Genomic DNA, 21449 nt, shown 5'->3' on the forward strand with positions numbered 1-21449 from the left:
AATATAACCACTGGATTTCCATTTGTTTAGGTGATGTGTCATTGTTAACAACTTTTTCAGTATTTCAACGATGGGCAACGGGGATATTCAAGCCCGTGCACATTAAAAGAATGTTTTTTTTTTCCTAAAAAAATATCTGTCATTAATTAATGATTAATTGTAACTTTAAAAAGTAAAAATTTCTTTCTTATCTCTTCCTCAGTTATAAAGCTCCATCTACCATATTATGATTTTGACCTCCCCTTTCTCCGGTTGCAGGCTCCATTGAAAACTCTGAAACAGACCGCGATTTAAAGGTTAGACTTTAGAGTTACACCATAGGTAAATGGTATTCATTGTGAAGTCATTAGTTTCATGCTTTAACGGTATGTTTGGATTGATGGGAGAGGAAAGAAAATAAAATAAAGTAAAAAAAATAAAAAATTAAATTTTTATTTGGATAAATATTTAATTTAAAAAAAAAACAATGTAGAAGTCAAATAATTTTTAGTTTTTTTTGTAAATTTAATTTTTTTAATACTTCAATTCAATTTAGAGAAAAAGTTACCGAAAGGAAAATTCTAAAAAAAAAATTTTATAAAAAAATTATTATGTCTATCTTTTTATTAATATTAAAAATTTAATAAAAAATTTAAATAGATCACAATCATCCTGTAATTTTTTCAAAATCATCTCTTTTTTTAAGTAAATTTTATATGTATCTTTTAATATACAAATTTTTTATAATTTTTTGATGATTTGATTTTGATAAATAGTTGGATATAAATAAATATATTTTTTGGATTTATGAGATATCAAATTAGTTCAAAATTTATCAATACATATTTATAAAATATTTTCTTATTTCACTTGATTAAAAATCATTTATATAGTAAAAATTGTGAGATTATATAAGATAACAAATATATTATAATCTAGGAATGCTCTAAAATCATAAGTAATAAAAGATTATAATTGAAAAAAATAATTATAATGAATATTTTTTTTCGCTCTTTATCCAAACAATGATTGCTAAAATTTATTTTTTTTATTAATTTTAATTATTCAAACAAGAATTACATATATCTTTTTTTTTATTAATATTTATTCAAACGTAGTGTTAGAATTAATTTTGATCAGTGGAAATTGACGACCATGGTATAGGTTGGACCTATGGAAGTTGCAAAACTAGATACAGTCATGATAATTGTCTGAAGTATCCAATGTATTAGACTATTACTTATAAACTAAATTTGGCTAAGAGGAAAAATCTAACTCTGTACCGTAATCAAACTCCAGTTAGCTGCTATTTGCCTCAATCATGCTTAAGTAGGCAAAGTGTAGTTTCTGGCCAACAGCTAAAGCTGATATTCTATTTCACCTTTTTTGCATGGTCGTTTTGAAGGATGAAAAAGGTTTATTATTTATTTTCATCAGTAAATGAGATTGATATAAAGCTTTTTATAGGTTTAAGAGAGAAGATACGAGATCAATTAAAGGAAAATTATAGCTTAAATTTGTATGACAAATCATATGCCCATAATGTTGAATAATTTTCAGGATACAGTGGAAAAATCAGATGGCAGCCAGTTCCTCTGAAAAACTGGGAATGATCTAGTTGTGTATTATTACAAAGACAATAGGATTGCTACTGGCTGAACATTCTCTCTAATACATTTTCAAGGCCATGGATCCTCAATTCTAATGCTTCCACTGTTTCAGCGAAGTCTGCAATTGCTCAGCGCTTGTTTGCTTAGCTTCCGCCAAATAACAGCCGCTAGATTTCTGCCTTTGTGATGAAGCTTTCCTGATATTCTTCAAGTTTCTGAGACACTTGGAAACTGCTTTCTTCTTTACTTCTAATTACTAATTACTACACAAAGCATAAAATGATGCATTCTCACTTCGTAGTCTAACTTAAATCATTTAGTTTTTTCTTTTAGTCTTATTGAATTTCAAATAAATTATAATCAATTAAGCTGGTCAGATCAATAAGCGTTTAATTCCAAATGTCCATGTCTTGTCAGTAATGTTCAGGAAAAAAGGAAATACAGAAAGACCAAAAGAAAAAGCAGGAAGAAGATGATGAGACTTTGGGCAAAAGATTTCTTCTTTGGCTTGATAATGTACATAACTCATTCAATTTACATAGAAATATACAGCAATTTGTAGACAAGCCCCTTGTAGAAATGGGGATGTCATTGGATATGACTAGATAAAAAAACGACCCACAGCACTGGTTAATGGTTGACAATGTTGAGAAGGGACACTCTAGTTTTAATCAAACACCTAAAGGCACACTCCAATCCCTCTTCAAGTTTCTGAATAGTTGATTCGCAGGCCTCCAAATTCTTCAGGGCCTTCTGTACTTGGGGGCCATCAATGCTTTTGCTTGACTTGTTCTTGATAAAAGCTTCTAAAGCATCATCTATTTTATCTTCTTTATCCTCAATCTCACAAGATACACGCTTGGATTGGATCAATTTTGAGACCAAGGACCAACCAGTTGACTTTGATTTTTGGGAGGAAACAAATGACTGCAGGGACTCGAACACTGCGAGACTAACTGCCTCAACTTCTTTTAGCGTGCTAACCAAGGCTTCAACGTCATGGTCATTATCCGGGATTGCCGCATTGCCTTTTTTCATCTTCTTGATGTTGCCAAAGCACTTGAAAACAATTTATTCACTTTTTTTCTTGAGATGAAGTACTTTCTAATTTCATTTGCTAGACTGGATTCACAACCCTTCCTTCTGCGGAGGGATGATTCCAGATCTTGAACGCAACCTTCGATCTGAGAAAGAGCATCCGTTGAAGAGCTACATATGTCCAACAACTTGAGAGATCCATCCAACATGTCCTCTACATATTTATCTTGCCGTTCATTGGAGAAAGCTTTTTGGGTGAGTCGCAACTGAAAGTGGTTATTAGCACATTCATACTTCTCCTTTAGAGCAGCCAAGTTCTTCCATAGACTTGATGGAGAAGAAGATGTTGCTTCTGAGGCTCTCAACCAGCGTAACTGATCCTCAACGTTGGCTACAAGAGGGTGGGATTTGGATGGCAAGCTGTTGGAACGAGCATGGAAATTAGCTTTCATTGTTGTAATTGGAGCATCCATTTTTTTTCTTATTTTCTTAGCTGAGAACTTATTGCTAAGATGCATAATTCGGGGTTAGATAATCAGGACATTCCTACTAGTCAGCTTTTATATATGGTGAAGGGAGACAGAAGGTATCCAATCATTTAAACGTTCAGTTGGCCTTGATGTGGCATTGCCTGCATGTTGTCAACTGCTGTTTCATCATTGTAGCATATTATTAAGAGAAAATTAGGATATAATTGTTTGCATCAATCTGCTAACCTGTCTCCGAGACATTAAGATGTACAAGCCACATTATAATATAGCAAACGTGTAAAATATTTGACAGGAAATTGCGCCAATTTAGATATGATGGTTTAGCATCTGCAAACAAGTGGAATATTTTTTTTTCTTTTTCTTGACAGCCTTCAAATCAATTCCATATAGCCAGGATCTTCATTCGGGCTTAGGGTCAATTCATCTACCCAATTTTACTTAACAACTCGCCGTAACAGAATGATATCTAGAGGGCAAGCTGATAGAAATGAACATAGAAAGTAGCTTTAAGAGGTCCAGTGGACTTCTTCTCTTCTAGAAGCGTAAAATTTGGTTCTGAGAGCAATTAATGTTGAATCCAAACTCTGCTACACCAAAAATGTCTAGCAAGAAAACAACAAAGAGTCGCATTCTCCTTTAAAACTTGGAATCTTCTTGCAGTCTGCTGAGTTGACAGTTCCTGAAATTACTCATCATGTTTGGATTTGAGAAAGAGCAACACCATGAAATGTATTGGTTAAGAAATAGAATATTGAAATGCACGAGTGGCATGCTACCATGGCTCCCAGACATTAAACAACCATCGTAATCTAATCACGTAGATTGCACAGATCTCCATGCATTAATGACCTGTCACACATGGAATCTTTGCAGCTTGTTCAGGGATTTGAACTGAATGCAGTCCGTGCGCATGATGTTGATGAAAAATGAACTTATCAGTTGCTGGGAGATCATTGAATAGATTTCTAACCAGACCATAAAATTTCAAAAACCATGGTCATCTTTGGCAGATAGATTTTTAGCCATTGTATGAGAATTAATAACTGAAGAAATCTTAAATGTGATGGCTGTGCACCTGGTTATCACTGCCTGATTGTGATAGACGTATTCTTCTGCGAAATAACTAGCTAACTGTTAAAGAAGGGCCAAAGCAGTTAGATGATGTTATCGTGAAAATATAAATACATGGAAAAAGAAGAGAAGAGAAGAGAAGAGAAGCAATTGGAGATAAATTTCCAATATATTGAATATTTGTACAATTGAGAGCAAAATTGTCTTGGATTGGACATCATTAGTAGTTTAGAACGTTGAGAAGCGAAACTCTGGTTTTCAGTAATCGTCTAAAGATACACTCCAATTCCTCCTCTGTTTCCTTGATGGTAGATTGAAATGCCTCGAGCCCCTTCGATACTTTTTGCACTTGAACAAGTTTGATGTCTTTGCCTGATGTCAGGAAAATCAACTCAGCATCTAGTTTCTCGGCTTCGCTTGCTTCCACTTCTTCAATTGATGCGCGTTTTGAATGCAGTACTTTTGGAACAATTGACCAGCCGCTGGGCTTTGATCTTGGCTTCGGAAGAGAAACAAAAGATAAGAGGGCATCAAACACTGCAAGACTAATTTCCTCAGCTTCTCTTAGCATGCTTAACACAGCCACCATTTCACGATCTTTGTTCTAGTGATCATTTAATTTACATTTCCGATTCATTCCGTTCAGACTTTTGAAACACTGACTGATTTTTTTTTTTTCATTTCTTTCCTGGTGATAAAAGGTCTGACTTCACTTGCCAAGCCACGAGGGATGATTCAAGTACCTGCACACTCTTCCTCATCCGAGACAATACATCTCTAGTGCCACACACATCCAACAGTCTAAGAGATCCATCCAACACGTCCTCTAGCTGTTCAGGGCAAAGAGCTTGTTGGGTAAGCGGTAAATGAATCAAATCATCAACACGATGGTACAATTCTTTTAGATCTCCCAATCTGTGGCTTATCGAGGAGGATGTTTCTTGTGATGCCTTCAATCTGGTTAACTGCTCCTCTACACTTTCAACTAGAGGATGAGTATTGGAGGGCAAACTGCTTGAACGAACATGACCAGTTGAGGCATCCATTTTTTCCTTTAGCAAGGGGAGTAATGTTACAGACGTGAATTATAATAGCTCCTTGGAGAACTGCTGGAAACTGGGCAATTTGATCTTATTGTATATAAAGAAAGAGATGACAGTTAATCTCTATCCTTCCAAGCTTGCATTCGCTGTCAAGTCGTGAGTTCCCAGACAGCTCTAGAACTTCCTCGATTACAGAATTTAATAAAGTTATAAATTCATTACAGAATATAAAACTGACATACACGAGTAAACGGCTCCATGGCTGCAAGACAGGAGGCGACCATTAGAATTATGCATTATGATTCTGAATTTGGATCCAATGAATCGTGTGAAATACATAGAACTTCACGCTATCCTTTTGCTTTAATATTCATGAACCTTAAATGCACTGAAAAAAAAACCCCAAATGATTAACTTAGATAATGTAGGTTGTTGAGGGAATTGCTTGTTGCTCCATTAGCATTGGCATGACCCTGGGATAAAGTTTTCAACTGTACAGGAGAAATATAAAATACTCCGTTAACTGTAACCATGTCTGCCGGACAGACTAAACCAGGACAGATTCTCGTTGCTCTTGCGCATCATGTTCGAATTGATCATGTGGCTAACATATACATAACTCTCTGGTTGCTACGTCTCTAGCTGCAAGTGGAATCTAAATAAATCATCTCGAACGAGTAGTACCATTCATTTGCAAATCAAATTAATCTTTCCAAAGCCAACACTCATTAAATAGTTTCAAGCATTAACTATTCTGGTCCTTCACCTGAGTGACACTTGCAGAATAGTATAATAACTCTTGCATTCTAAATTGGTCAGTTTACTTATCTAGTTAATGCAGCCAGTCCCCACTTAATTCTGCCAAGAAAATAATCTGACTAATTACTTCGTGTGGTTGATTCCGGCAGATCAGAGATGACACATAAGCATTTCTTTGGCGTTATTAAATGTCTTAACTTGAATGATCCCCCCGCGTACAAGAGCAAGAAAGTTCTCCTGTAAGTAAGAGAACACTGAATCAGGATGAATGCTTTTCAATCATCTGCGGTTCATATTCTGGGTCTAAAGGACATTCCAAAAGCAAGAGAAAATGAAATACACCCAGTTTTCAATATCCCAGGCACGTAAAAGAAATTAGAATCACAGTTTTCTCCTATAATACTGGAAACAAACAAGAATTTATAAAATAAATAACTACGCAACAACAATAATAGCTGCACATTGATGTGAAAGGTTTGAAAAATCAGGATAAGCTACAATTTGAAGTCCAGCGTTTCATCGTAGGAATTAAACAATAAATTACCAGGCAATTGAATATATCATGCGAATAGTTGGAGTTAGTTATTAGTTATTACCAATACAAAGTATTACAATCAATCAAGTATTAAAAGAAATGTAAGTCAAACGTGAGGCGGGTGTACGAGTCAATAGCATCTTCCTATTGCTTGAAAGGCTAGTAAGGCAACCCAGCATTAGCCCTCGTCACCTATATTTAGGTTGAATTTAGCTGCTTTGATGCGCGAGATAAGAGACTCCCCAATATTTGATAATCCTTTCCTACCAACCAACTTCACCCCAAAGTTGCGATGTAACAAATTCATCCTGTCCCCATCTCCAATCAGTTCACTTAACTGAATGGTTTGCTTCTTTGTTATCAAACCGTAAAGACACAAGGAACTCGAGTCTAATTTTTCCCCATGGAATTTGACCCTTATTAATGCATGAGATCCAAGATCATTTGAATTGGGATCAAACAAAGCTGAGAAGCTCCCAAATGACAGGTCAGGTTTCTCAAATAATTTAATCAAACTATCACTTACATCGGTATCATTATTAACTTTGTCAGTCAGAGTCAATGACCTCCTCCTGGCAACTCTAAGTACGTTAGCAGCCTCCCTCATGCCACTTAGAAAAGCTCCATGCATTGTCGCAGGATACTGCTTGTTAGTTGCCTCACCTGCAAAGAAAACTCTGCCATCTCCAACGCTCTCAGCAAGAATATCATAATCATCCCCTGATGAACCAATAGCAACATAAGAGTAGGATCCATACGTAAAGCAATCTTTCCCCCACCGGGTACAAACAGCTTGAACAGGATCAGGAACAACAATCCCCTTTGGATGAAAAATCCCTCGCAATATGTTTAATACCCTTTTCACAGACTCAACAGGAGATATCGTTTCAAACTTAATTGCTGCATCCCCTGCAACAAGAGCAACAAGAAGTGGTCCTCCTGACACAGCAGAATAGCTATAAAACAAAAAGAACTCGCCTCTCATGCTCGAATCTTCTGTCAGATGGCCAAAAGTATCAATCTCTCCACCCCAAAAATTGTATGGAAACAACATTGCAACCTTATTCAGCAACCCATATCCTAGTCTCTGAATAGCATCCCTCTTTCTTTGCGGAAGCTCAGGAACAAATTCAATTGATCCCTTCTTGAGAACTCCTAATGGAACGGTGCAAAGAGCCATATCCCCACGAAATTCCTGTCCACCGGCATAAACCCTAACCCCATCAATGCCGTAACTGATACTCTGCACAGTCCTCCCATAGAAAATGGGAAGGTCCTCAGCAAGTGCTCGAACAAACCTCTCATTGCCACCAGGTATAAAACAATGATCACCACCCATCTCATACGGATCATCTTGATCCCAATATGCCATTGACAAATTAGCCATCAAGGAAGCATTAGCATATTCTAAATTTGCAAGATGCCAATTCAACAGCATCCTCTCCTGTGAATCCTCAGCTACCTTGTAAACATTCCTAAAGGCTTCTAGTGCGGTCCCTAATGAAACATCAACTGATTTAACTTCCTCAATCATAGAATGCCTAAGCTTACAAACTCTATCTAATAACTTATTAAAAGAAACCTCTACCCTAGAATCAACATCAGCATCTACTGCCTTTCCATCTGGCAAATACAAAGGGCAAATATCTCGCACCTTATGAAGAGGTAATCCCATTTGCCTTGCAAGAACCCCAAGTGGATTCCCGTTTATTCCGGTGAGAACGCTCCCACCAAGATCCGCTGCAGCCACCACCCCATCACCTTTCACCTTCCTTGTCTTCACGCGCCCCCCAGGGCGCGTCCTACCTTCCAAGACGACAACTTTAAACCCCATCGAAACTAACTGTCTCGCCGCAACCAAACCAGCGAGACCAGCACCCACAATCACCACATTGGCTCTCTCCATACCATCAAATGACGTCAATTTCGCTTCTTTAACAGCAGGGGCTAAACCAAAATTAATGTAACCGTGTTCAAGAAGAAAATTGTACGCTGCGTCCACTAGGTTTTTGTGCTCAGCTCGGATTGATTCAAGCGCGTGCTCACGCGTCAACCAGACAGATACATTGGATCTCCAACGAGCGAGTATGTGGTTTCTTACAACGATGTAGTTAGCTTGCTCTTGGCCTCCGATTCTGGACACAACATGGGCTTCGATTTCCTCTTCTGTAAGCGAATCAACAGGGAAACCGACGGAGATTGCGATTAAAGCTTCAGTGTCCATTTCTTTAGCGAGGCCTGATATTCGAGGGCGACGGTTCTTCGAAAACGATGGGTTGGCAATGAGTTCAGTGAAGAAACGCTTTCTGCGGCGGCGTCTACGAACAGGTGGACCAGGCTCGGTGGGGTTTGAATTAGTGTTTTGGGGTTGTTCGTCGGGAACGGGGTCGGAGGATTCATCTTGGGAATCCGAAATAGGAGGGTCGAGTGTCGCATTGGGGTTTTCTTGGTCTTCGGGGTTGGTGTTTTCCGGTGAGGAGTCGTCGGCAGAAACGACATCATTAGGGTTCTCGGAGGTGTCCTGGGGACGATCCATTTTTGGGGTTTTAAGTTTATGGTTTACCACAAGATTATGCTTTGCGTTAAAGCTGTGTATTGAATCAAAAAATAAATAAATAAATAAACAATGTCGCCTCGCCGTCCGGAATCGTTTTACCTCTTCAACACGAGTCTAAATTGCGTTATTGGGCCAAGGCTCAATATTAGGGAGTACAGCTGAACCCATACATTTTGGTTTGCTCTCAGGAGTGATGAAAGATAACCCAGCTTTAATATAGGTTGGTCTGTTGGCCCATCCGAAATGATCTTAGTAGGAAGAAAAGAAGCAGTCACTCAGGAATATCAAGCTGTCTAATTGGGCCTATTTCTGGTCCAAAAAATTACAACTTTTAAAGTCCTTACTTCGATTTTGTGGCTCTTCGTTTAGCACGATGTAAAAGTTTCTCCAAGGGATTTTCTTTGCCAATTTGACCTCGTCAGCTAAAAAACGAAGCTTATAATATATCGAGTGTCTATTTCTGAAGACAAAAAAAAAAAAAAATACAAAGAAGATATTTAAAACGGGTGGATAATATGATGACCACTTGGACGCAACCCCAGCAACATCACAGTCCATGGCGTTGCTTCATCCAACTCTCCTCTTGTACCTCCCAAAATCAAAATCGTAGTCCAAAAGAAAACCCGCAAAATCAACCCCACTCAATTCACGTTGCCTGATTACGGTTTCACACGCTAACCCAAATTGATTTGACATCCACTGTTTTCAAAGAGATAGCAAGACAAACCACTATTTCATGTAGGGTTGGTATCGGGTCGGGTTCGGAGCGGGTTTTGCTCGTCCCGAACCTGATCCGATTTTATCATCAATAAATCCGACCTTCGACTCGACTTAAAATTTTTTTATTTTTTATACCCGATTCTGATCCGAACCCGATATTATATAATTTGTATCCGATCTGATCCCACCTAAAATTAATAAAAATATTATTTTTTAAATATAAATATTTAAAAATATCATTATATAAATATATATATAAATAAATAATTAAAAAATAATTTTTTAATAATATCGGATCGAATAAGATCGGATATGCCTAAAATTCAATCCCGACCCAATTTCAATTATTTTTTAATATTATTCGATTCGAAACCCGAAATTCAAAAAAAATTCTATCTCATAAGATCGGGTCGGATCAAAATTCGGATCGGGTTGAATTTCCATACCTAATTTCATCCACTGCAAGTAAAAAAGAGAAACCCAGACCAAACCATAGTACATAACTGTAGTAACAGAAACTGATAGTTTAACTCTCAGCTCTCATTTGCCATCAATGGCTAGCTCCTTGCTCTCATCAAACTTCTTTGCAACCCAACTCTTACTGTCTCCCCCAACTCCAAAAACAACAAGAAAGTTCCAGGTAACTCAATCTATCCTCAAAAAGCAATCCAATTCAAAACAAACCTTGAAAGCCCTCCAATCTCATGCCACTCTAGCTGCCTTACTCTTCTCTTCAGTAACCCCACAAGCACTAGCGGTTGATAACGCCCCACCCACACCCCCACCCGTAATCGAAGCCCTACCAACCAAGCCAAGCGCATCGAACCAGTCACCCTTCTCTCAAAACCTCCTCCTAACTGCTCCCAAGCCTCAATCTCAATCCTCTGATCTTCCGGAAGGCAGTCAATGGAGGTACAGCGAGTTCTTGAACGCGGTCAAAAAGGGGAAAGTGGAGAGAGTCAGGTTCAGCAAAGACGGTTCTGCCCTCCAACTCACCGCCGTTGACGGCCGTCGAGCCACCGTGATTGTCCCCAATGACCCTGACCTTATTGACATTTTAGCTATGAATGGCGTCGATATTTCGGTATCCGAGGGTGATTCTGGTAATGGGCTTTTCAATTTTATTGGGAATTTGCTTTTCCCCTTCCTTGCCTTTGCCGGATTGTTCTTCCTCTTTCGTCGGGCTCAAGGTGGGCCAGGTGGCCCTGGCGGGCTTGGTGGACCTATGGATTTTGGACGGTCCAAATCCAAGTTCCAGGAAGTGCCAGAGACTGGAGTTACCTTTGCTGACGTAGCTGGAGCTGACCAGGCAAAATTGGAACTCCAAGAAGTTGTTGATTTCTTGAAGAACCCAGACAAGTACACAGCTTTAGGAGCTAAAATCCCAAAAGGTTGTTTATTGGTAGGTCCTCCTGGTACTGGAAAGACGCTATTGGCTAGAGCAGTAGCAGGAGAAGCCGGGGTACCGTTTTTCTCATGCGCTGCTTCAGAGTTTGTAGAGTTGTTTGTCGGAGTAGGTGCGTCCAGAGTAAGGGATTTATTCGATAAGGCAAAATCGAAGGCGCCTTGCATTGTATTCATAGATGAGATTGATGCTGTTGGGAGACAAAGAGGAGCGGGTCTTGGAGGAGGAAATGATGAGAGAGAGCAGACGATTAATCAGTTGTTGACTGAGATGGATGGATTTTCGGGAAATTCCGGTGTCATTGTTTTGGCAGCAACTAACAGACCGGATGTTCTTGATGCGGCTTTATTGAGGCCCGGTAGGTTTGACCGACAGGTTACAGTTGATCGGCCTGATGTTGCTGGGAGAGTAAAGATTCTTCAGGTTAGCCTTTTATCAACTCATTGCTTACTTGATTATTTTTAATGTAGTTGGCATATTTGAGTAAAATGATTGCGTCCACTTGGAAAATAATATTTGAGTTGTGACATCACAGTGAGGTTTCCAGTTCTCTTTCAATTAGAATTGCAAGAGTATCATAAATTGCTTATCATTGAAATCTTTCAGTAGCTTGCAAATTGGTGGTCAACCATTTGCTTGGTCCTTTGTTGTGCTCTAAACTTCTTATGCCTTCTTAGGTAGCAGGGTTTCTATTTCCTAGTAAGCTTTCCAGTATTACATTGCGACTTGTTAGGAAATTAACTTCTCCAGCCTTAGAAGTTAAGAACATAGAAGATCTTTGTTTTTTCTTTCTTTTCAGGAAACCTGTTGCTCTAATAGCATAATCTTGTTCAAACTTGATTTTTCTCACATTTATCCAACATTATGCTGTTGTCCTCAACTTCATTGTTGAGTTGCTCATCTTTGACCCTTTTATTGATTCTTTCTCCATGCATGCTCTTTGATATTTGCAGGTGCACTCTAGAGGAAAAGCACTTGCAAAGGACGTAGACTTTGAGAAGATTGCAAGGAGAACCCCGGGTTTCACAGGAGCTGATTTGCAAAACCTGATGAATGAAGCTGCCATTCTTGCCGCCAGGCGTGACCTCAAGGAAATAAGCAAAGATGAGATATCTGATGCTCTAGAGAGGATCATTGCTGGACCAGAGAAGAAAAATGCTGTTGTCTCAGAAGAGAAGAAGAAGTTGGTTGCCTATCATGGTATGCATTGGTTCCCTGGTTTTTACGTTGTCTATGATTTGATCCTGGGTAATTGACTTTCTGTAAGCACTCCAATTTGCAGAGGCTGGCCATGCTTTAGTTGGTGCGCTTATGCCTGAATATGATCCTGTAGCCAAGATTTCTATTATTCCTCGTGGTCAAGCTGGTGGCCTTACCTTCTTTGCTCCAAGTGAAGAGAGGCTTGAATCTGGACTCTACAGCAGAAGCTACCTAGAGAACCAGATGGCTGTTGCACTAGGTGGAAGGTTAGTTATTGAAGTTTTATATCGGCCTTAAAAATTGGTATGAGGAGTATGCCCAACCTTAATCTTAGGCTGCATTTGATGCTGGATGAGATAGGGTGATCAGTTAAAATTCTTGTGTAGAACTAAATCATATTTTAAAGATGACCAACATTTTTAGTTCTAAAATCTGTCACCAGCAGTAGGTACTGCAAGAACATTATCGGGTGGTTGCCTGAATCTTTCTAGTCTATCTGTCTTATAATCTTATTCAAGGAGCTTTCTTCTCATTACTTGTGCAGGATTGCCGAAGAAGTAATCTTTGGTGAGGAAAATGTGACAACAGGAGCATCAAATGACTTTATGCAAGTATCAAGAGTGGCAAGGCAGATGGTTGAAAGATTTGGATTCAGCAAAAAGATTGGACAAGTTGCCATTGGTGGACCTGGTGGAAATCCTTTCCTAGGTCAACAGGTGATATTCTTAAATGTGGTAATTACTAAAACAGTTACACTGTTATCCTACATTCTGTTGTTGCTTTTTACATAATCTGACTCGGAATTCCATTCTAGATGTCTTCTCAAAAAGACTACTCCATGGCAACTGCGGATGTGGTAGATGCTGAGGTAAGGGATCTAGTAGAGACTGCATATAAAAGGGCAAAACAGATAATCACAACCCACATTGACATTCTCCACAAGCTTGCTCAACTTCTGATAGAGAAAGAAACTGTTGATGGAGAAGAGTTCATGAGCCTCTTCATCGATGGAAAAGCTGAGCTATATGTCCATTGAGTCCTCGGTACAATTATTAAATGTTCAAATTGATCTGTATACTTTCATTTGGAAAAATCTCATGCTCGAAAAGGCAGCAAGAGTTACCCAATGGTTGGTGCCACTGGCATATTTAATATTGAAATTATGATGTGGCAATGAAAAATTGGAGCAGTGGCATTTTTTTTTTGTTATTAAATTTAGTCATGAAAGAATAAGAAATGGGTAACGTTATGGCTTCACTAACATTTTCACAGTTTGTGAAGCTTTTTGTAGTATTTGGAAAACCCTGTACGCTCAATTAGCTTAGCGACACTTCACTATGAGGTTCATTTGCACGGATGCACCTTGCTTTTCTTCTTTTTTGGCGTTTTCCTCAGAAACATTTCCATGAGATTACGGAAGAAAAAAAAATGACACCAGCAAGTGAATTATTTCATTAAAATCACACAAAAATAAAAAAGAGTGGCTATGTCAGTCCCAATAGAGCTGTCAGCGTAGAACAAGGGGCTCCCTCGATAGCACATGCAATATTTGGACGGAAACCACAATTCCAATTTTTCATTATCCCATGAATCTCACATGTTTGGTTACAACCACATCCACAACAATTGATCTAAGCCCCTTACAAAAGAATATTACACAGCCACAACTTGAACTTCTCAAGATCCTTTCCCTCCCCGTTGCCTTTTTTCTTCTAGTGCAGCAGCTTCATTCAACATGTCAGCTGCATCCTTGTGCATGTCTAGCTTGGCAAGGGCAACAGCCTGCATGTAAAATGCTGTCGACCAGTCAGGGTATACACATTGCGCTTGCATTGCATCTCGTAGGGCAGCATCTGGCTGATCACAGAGCAGATGACAAAGACTTCTTCGTGCATACACAGTTGGAGAAACCATGGTTCCAACATCTATGAACTGCAAATAAAATGGGATCAAATTAACCAACCATTAATGCATAAAAATGCTACTAGCTTTTGGGATCATTAAGTATATCGATTGGGTTAACAGGGAATACGCCTTTTGGGACCATACATCTCATCATCCCAGTAAGAAATGGAATGTATACCTGAGAATAACACTCTATAGCAGTTTTAAAATCCTTGTCGCGAAATGCTACATCTCCACGCTTTCTTGCCTCCAACATATCTCTCATTTGTTGAGTCCACTCTTGAAAGGATAGCTGAACCAGTTCATATCAAAAGGGATTTAGCACCACATGATAGATACGCATCCCCAAATTATTTGTACAATCCAATTACCTCATTTGTTCCTTCATCATCTTTGTAATGTGTCATTACCAAAATTTGATGGATAGCTGTGAGATCCATCCGAGAACAGGCATCACCCATTGGAGAGAGAGGGTGCTGAGGAGTAGGAGGACCCTCCTCATGCTTGGGAATTCCCAACATCACATAAGATGGAACCTGAAAATGAAGACTCAAGATCCTTAGAGTCTGATAAAATACAAATTCTCTCCTTCATAAGAACATAACTGCAAATGCAAAACAAGATTTCCTTAAATGAACATCCAAGAAGGAAAAATGAGGCAATTTGGAGGGAAAGTGAAGGAGTATGAAAGACAGCTCACATCAGGTTTATTTTGCAACGGAGCAAGTGTAGTCATAAGATCTTTGGTATTTGGCCGCTCCATTGGTTCATTTTGCAAACATCGTGAGGCAAGATCAAAGACCACTGTTGCCTCTTCAGTTGAAAAGTTTCCCTCTAGATGTGAATCCATCAAAAGAAGAATATTTTTTCCCCGTATCATATCAAGAGCCTGCATGCAAATAAAATATGAATAAAGATTTTTGTAAAAAAATAATACTTCAAAAATTACAACTTTGGATCAATAAGCAGAAGCTAGAAGTAAAAATAGGAAAAATCAAGTCGCAACAGAAAGGATATTTTTATCCCTTACTCTTCATGAAGAATCTTCATATATAAATCAGGTGGAGTCATCAGATCCAAGAATTGAATGATGTATTATATCAAAGCAAAGCCAAAGGCATATAGTTCTAATCAGAACATCTGTGAGAAATCACAAATCCTTGGTGCCCAAATATCCAACACATTTAAATAAGAACCCAGTTCTGAATGACTATAAAATTTTCCCTTAGTTATCCCACCCTATGTTTAACCACAACATTATATGCAGCTGAAGTAGTAGAATCACTTAATTATATATGCCCATTAGAGCTTTACAAGCAAAGGAAGAATACTAAAAAGATAATTACTTACACGACTTGGAGGAATGTGCTTTCCACTTAGAAGATCCAAAAGGACAGTTCCAAAGCTGAATATAACACTTTCAGGAGTGACCCTTCCTAGAGCAAAGATGTTAATAAATTAATCAATCAGAATTGACCATTCAAGACAAGAACGCTTCCCAGACAACTAATCATGGTGAAAATTATCAATCCTATATCCTTCAAATCTTTAAATAATAAATTTTCCATGATAGACTTAGTTCACTTTATTTTTCACAAATTACACTGTTGCACAGCTTGGAATCCACAGAAGCTTAATGCATTATGATCATCTATAAATATCTGAAATAAAGGAAACTTTTACTGGTCCCTTAAACTTGCTATTGCTCCCAATTTTTTCAAAGCTAGCTACTTTAGAAAAATAAAAAGTAGATCCACTGGTGGCCTAACACGTCCAGCATCACAAACATCCCACCTTCACATATTTCGTAAAGATGAATTGATGGCAGTAAGTCTCACAAAATCTATCAAGGTAACTTTAAACATGTTCGATTCACTTTCAAAACCGACATATCAACATATTTAATTTGAAAGAGATCACTCACTTACTACAGGTGTGAGCAAAAAGTCTGTTTATGTAGTTTTGCATAAAATTCTGTCAAGGCTCCTTCCCTCTATCTTATCAGAAAATATGAATGATAATACTAATCTAAACATTTCAAAACAATTGACTAAATGACTAAGTTCTACATACACACCAAAAGATACATACAACAACAAGGCTAAGGAAGATTGTTTTCTTTTTCTTAATGAGGGCAGAGAAAGAAATTATAGAACAAAATAAAATGAGTATTGAGCAAAAAGCAGTTACCATTTCTTAGGTACTCAGGAGGAGTATATGCAAGATTGGTACTATAACTTTTCCCATCCCTACTGTTCTTGATCAGGCCAAAACATGAAAGTCGAGGATCACCATTCTGCCAGAACCATTAATAAAGTTACCAATTCGGTCTAGAATAGATCATAACAAATACCAGTACCATAAAAACAGGGATTTGTTGCAACACCTCATCAAAGAGAACCCTATATGCATTCAAATCATGGTACAATGGATGACCTTCATTACTACAATAATCTAATGCTTCCGCTATATACAAAGCAACTCTCAACCGCATGGCCCACTCGATAGTCTGGTTCTCCCCTGTCAAGCAAATAAAGAACTGAAATTGTCTTCAAGCCAAAAATGAAAACATGAAAAGGAAAGAGTAAACCAAAAATTATGGTTCCATCAGACAATATGGCAATACAATATGATGGCATTTGCATTACTTGAAAAATAAGAATTTAGATAATATTATGCAGGATCTAACTGGTTGAGAATTAAGTAGTGTGGAAACAAATTTAATGAAACACGTCAATAAAAACCCAACACAATTAGGCCAGACGAAGTAATAATTGCAGTTAAATTGAATTAAATTAAATTAAATTTGCTTTTGTTCAGAAAAAGAAATGAAAGATAAAATTGGAACATACAGTGAAATAAATGCTTTGCAAGGGTATCATTGGGCATGTACTCAGCAACAAGCAATCTCTCGTCACCATCGCAGCAATACCCAATCAGATTCGCCAGTGTATTATGTCTCAGCTTTCCCACACCCCACGCTTCATCCTTTCAGGAAAGACAAGAAATAAAAACAATGAATATTAGCTGAATGGAAGGAAAAAAAAAACCCTAAAAAAGGAAATGTTTAAATGATTTGCGGAAAAAAACATACGGCGAATTGTTTCGGATCGGGCCAGGCTAATTTGGTGAATTTCTTGATGGCGATCCAACGGCGATTATTGTCGTTTTGGAGGCGACCTTTGTAGACCACATTGGGGGCCTTTTCACCGCTTTCAGATACGATAAAATCGGAGCTGAAGTTATTGGTGGCAACCTTAAGCTCAGCAAGAGAGAACTCCGAGAAACCAGGGACGCCCCCGGCCCCACCAGCGAGGGAATTCGTTCCGTTGGAGGGCTGAGGAGGGCCGTTGTTAGTTTGAGTGAGACGGTTGTCGTCGTTGTTGTTGCTGTTGCTGTTGCTGTTGTGGTGGTGGTTGTGATTGGTTTTGTGGTGTGAGTCGCGTCCTCTGATAAAGGACGATTCGCAGCAGCCCATAACTCAGGGGTTGAGTTGACTCAAACGACTAAATATACAACCATAAAGGAGATTCCCCCTCCCCTTCTTCTTCTTCTTCTTCTTCCCTTTTTTTTTTTAATTATATATAATTTTGTTCTTATGAAATAACTATATAATAATCAAAGAGGGAGGGAGCTTTCGGAGCTGTGAGGGAGAGGCACTCGTGTGGAGTGAGGGAGACAGAGAGAGAGAAATAGAAATCTAAAGAGTGAGAAGGTGGTTTTCTCTTTCTTCTCATTTCCTGTCTTTTTTTGTTTTCGTTCTCTGTTTCTCTCTCTCTCTCTCTCTCTCTCTCTTTTCTCTCTCTCTCTCTCTCTCTCCGTCATCTCTTTTCTGCACCGATAAAGCCTCCGTCCCTCTCTACATTTTTTTTAATTACTTTTGAGTTGTCCTTTTTACGTGCTAGGAGGGTGTTTTTGTGCTTATCAAAACAGTGACTATTAACGTCTCATTTTCCTTTCTCGCGATATTTTAGATTTCTGTTCTTTCCCTACTTCGTACGGACATACCTTTTGCTTTTCTTTTTTTCTCGACAAATGTTTATGATTTTGTTCCTATAAATATTTAAGATTAATTAAAAAACAAAATATTAATTATTTTATTATATATTTATTATATATTTAAATAAAATGATTGAACTATTCAACGGATTGAATATTTTATATCAATAGGATAATTTTATCTTTTAAAAAAATAAAAATTTATTTTTAATTTATAATATTAAATTTATATATTTTATTATTATGAAAAATTATATTAATAACTTAAATTAAATAAATTTTAAAATAAAATAATTTTGATCAATAAATAAATTATATTATTTTAATTTTTATATATATCATATAAAAAATAAGATAATATTATTTAATATAATCTTAGTTATAATTTTATTTTATTTTATTTTGTTTTAATTTTATATATCAAATATGATTTAAATTTATATAATATTATATATTTTCGCCAAATAATCATTATTGCTTAAAAATATTAATTCTATCTTTAACCAATTATTAGCGGTTTATTAATTGAGTTCTATGTCACTGCGATGATACTAAATTATGCATAGTAATACCGTAATCTTTCGGATTAGATTAACAATGATTAATAATAGTTAAATATAACGTAGTTTTAAATTATATGTATTCCAAATAATCGTGAGATTTTGGAGTTTTTTATTTTATGTGTTTCACACGTGACCCTTGCATTTGCAATGACATCAGTTTTGCTACACCACAGCTTACGCCAGCTGTACGCTAACACAGTTTTCTGCTTTCTTTTCAACCTAGTTTAATGCATCATAAAATAATCTCATCTTACCTATTAACCTAAGTAATAATACTAATAGTATAAGCTCTCCAACTCTATTTACTTATTTTCCTTAAAAGGCCCAATGTAATTTTTGGAAAAATTTTAAGCAGTTTGAGAGAAATTTCTTCAACCGACACTCAACCTGTTGTGAACGTAGTACTTGTTTCGCCGTTCACAAAGAGACGGAACAAATATACAGTCATACTTCTTTAAATACTTGAATCATATATAATATTATATTATAATATATAAAAATATTTTATAAGATTTACTCGTATAATTTATTTTTATGACACATAAAATAATTTTAAATATATGATCAAATAAATATTTTTACATGATCACTTATATTTACAATCTATGCATAAGATAATTTTTTAATTTTATTTACTTATCAAAAAATTTTAAAAATAAAGTTTATCCAATATTTCAATTTTATATAAACTTTAACTTAATTTAAATCACAAAAAATCTCAACTAAACCTTATCATCAATATATATTAAATCCAAAATTCAAATGCTAACTTTTTAATATCAAATATTTTTTGATTAAATCATTATAATTTTACTAACTTTTGTACCTTTTTCTATGTATATTACTTTAAATATTTGAATTAATTACATGTGAAGCATAAAAATTAAATATAATTTAGATATATTTCTTTTAAAATAAAAATTTTCAATAATATACATATATCTCTTTTAAATTTGAACTTTTCAATATTTTCATAAATTTTCTCATAATCTTTTAATATTTGATATTTTTTAAAATTCAAAAAAATTAAAATCACTTATTATATCTTTTATACTTTCAAAATCTTTTAATATTTTTTCGATTGAATTTGCATTTATTATAAATAAAATATGAAGTATGTATTTTCATATCTAATAATCCTACAAGTCTATTATTTTTATTTAAATTATTTTTAACTCAAATTTCTTAATTTTTTTCAATGATTTGATTAATATTATAATTAAGTTAAGGTATGTCGATTCTATTTTAAGCTAATTTTATTTTCTAACACTATTGTTTATTTTTAACTTTTTTTTTTATTTGCTTCACATTTTTTAATTAATTTAATTATTTTTTTATCAATATCATAGTTTTCAAACACTAAAACAATTTTTCGATATATATTTTTTATGTCAAGAAAAAATCATTGAATAAATAAATTGGTTTTATATAATTTATAGATAATATATATGCATTTCATTCGTTAGATTTTTAATATTATGTGTTGAGTTTAACTTTGTAAAACCCTGCTCTATGTGAAGATTCTACTTAGGTGCCAAATAATTGGTTAGTCATTAATCTTACTACTTATTTTTTGGACATATAAAATTTCTTGATAATGATTTTTAACATGTAAGGTTCTTTTTATTATAATGTTTCGTTGAATGAAAAATGGAAAACAAAAATAAAATAAAGAGAATAATAATTATTATTATTATTGTTACTATATTAAAATTTTTAAATATTTATTTTTTTAATTTTTATATTAACATATTTTTTCTTAAGTAAAAAAAGGTGATAACATGAATTGTACATATGAATATTAAGCTACAAAATATTATTTTTTGTGAAGGTAATGATAGTAAATTTTGCTTAATCAATAAATATTTTCAATTCAAGAATTTCTAGATTATTTTTATTATTTTGTAATTTAAATAGGTTTTTATAAGTTTTTGTAATTTAAGTAGGTCTCTTGCATTAATTATTGGTTTTGAAATCACATAAATTTAGAAGTGGGAATCAATTATATTCCAAAGAAATTTCTTTTGAATCCAAAGTAATTTTTTTAATCTATTGATTACATAAATATTTTATTGTGAATTGATGTTTAATTATTGAAAGATATTTTAATATAATATTTTCAACTTGTTCGTAGTAATAAATTTTAATTAATAATTTCATAAATTTAAAAATATTTTAAGTGATAAATAAAATTAATCTGTGCATTGCACGGATCATAAACTAATTAATTATATATATCTAAGTCTAGATTTTTAATATAGATAAGATAATTAATTTTGCATTAGCCTTAATAAATCAACTTATATATTAATATATAATTTAAAATGATTAAATTGGTCCCTTGAACTAAATAAATTGCCGTAGAGCTGACAAAATTATGTATATGAAAAACACATTATAGTAATATGACATACACGTCTGAATATGATATATTGTTTTTCTTTTTGTTTTCTTCTTGAAAGTAAAATTGAATCAATATTTGTGTTAGTGCACTTTTCCACATATATTTCTCTCTTCTAAAAACAAATTTTTGTTTCCTTAAAATTTTCATGATTCTTTTCTCTTTTATATCTT

The 21449-nt window shown here is 35.4% G+C and overlaps 5 protein-coding genes across 6 annotated transcripts; 1 reads left to right on the forward strand and 4 right to left on the reverse strand.

Moving 5' to 3' along the window:
* Nucleotides 1–2490: 2490 nt before the first annotated feature.
* On the reverse strand, nt 2491–5235 carry LOC149520632 (uncharacterized). Its single transcript, XM_089749162.1, has 6 exons — nt 4870–5235; nt 4111–4249; nt 3968–4060; nt 3344–3445; nt 3259–3275; nt 2491–3154 (listed from the first exon to the last, which is right to left on the reverse strand). Exons 1-6 carry the CDS (start codon nt 5233–5235, stop codon nt 2624–2626), a joined length of 1248 nt encoding a protein of 415 aa, XP_089605288.1. The 3' UTR covers nt 2491–2623.
* On the reverse strand, nt 4328–4925 carry LOC149520633 (uncharacterized). Its single transcript, XM_089741246.1, has one exon. It carries the CDS (start codon nt 4776–4778, stop codon nt 4410–4412), a length of 369 nt encoding a protein of 122 aa, XP_089597372.1. The 5' UTR covers nt 4779–4925; the 3' UTR covers nt 4328–4409.
* Nucleotides 5236–5471: 236 nt separating the features above from the next.
* On the reverse strand, nt 5472–9818 carry LOC111312887 (lysine-specific histone demethylase 1 homolog 1). The gene is made up of 2 exons (XM_022913591.2): nt 7053–9818; nt 5472–6228 (listed from the first exon to the last, which is right to left on the reverse strand). The coding sequence occupies exons 1-2, from the start codon at nt 9060–9062 to the stop codon at nt 6142–6144; spliced, it is 2097 nt and encodes a 698-aa protein (XP_022769326.1). The 5' UTR covers nt 9063–9818; the 3' UTR covers nt 5472–6141.
* A 419-nt stretch (nt 9819–10237) lies between these two features.
* Nucleotides 10238–13665, forward strand: LOC111312890 (ATP-dependent zinc metalloprotease FTSH, chloroplastic). 2 transcript variants are annotated; one of them, XM_022913595.2, is made up of 5 exons: nt 10238–11631; nt 12162–12408; nt 12491–12674; nt 12953–13124; nt 13223–13665. In XM_022913595.2, exons 1-5 carry the CDS (start codon nt 10357–10359, stop codon nt 13442–13444), a joined length of 2100 nt encoding a protein of 699 aa, XP_022769330.1. In that variant the 5' UTR covers nt 10238–10356; the 3' UTR covers nt 13445–13665. The 2 variants fall into 2 exon arrangements, with proteins under 2 accessions (XP_022769330.1, XP_089597342.1); XM_089741216.1 differs by having other exon boundaries at nt 10289–11631; nt 12953–13142.
* A 172-nt stretch (nt 13666–13837) lies between these two features.
* Nucleotides 13838–18195, reverse strand: LOC111312889 (serine/threonine-protein kinase BSK1-like). Its single transcript, XM_022913594.2, has 9 exons — nt 17408–18195; nt 17166–17301; nt 16700–16833; nt 16504–16609; nt 15664–15749; nt 15014–15202; nt 14685–14849; nt 14492–14605; nt 13838–14340 (listed from the first exon to the last, which is right to left on the reverse strand). Exons 1-9 carry the CDS (start codon nt 17789–17791, stop codon nt 14086–14088), a joined length of 1569 nt encoding a protein of 522 aa, XP_022769329.2. The 5' UTR covers nt 17792–18195; the 3' UTR covers nt 13838–14085.
* Nucleotides 18196–21449: the final 3254 nt, after the last annotated feature.

The sequence above is a fragment of the Durio zibethinus genome, chromosome 1, assembly GCF_047325235.1.
Source record: "Durio zibethinus cultivar Kanyao isolate XHJ-2024 chromosome 1, ASM4732523v1, whole genome shotgun sequence".
Taxonomy (NCBI): domain Eukaryota; kingdom Viridiplantae; phylum Streptophyta; class Magnoliopsida; order Malvales; family Malvaceae; genus Durio; species Durio zibethinus.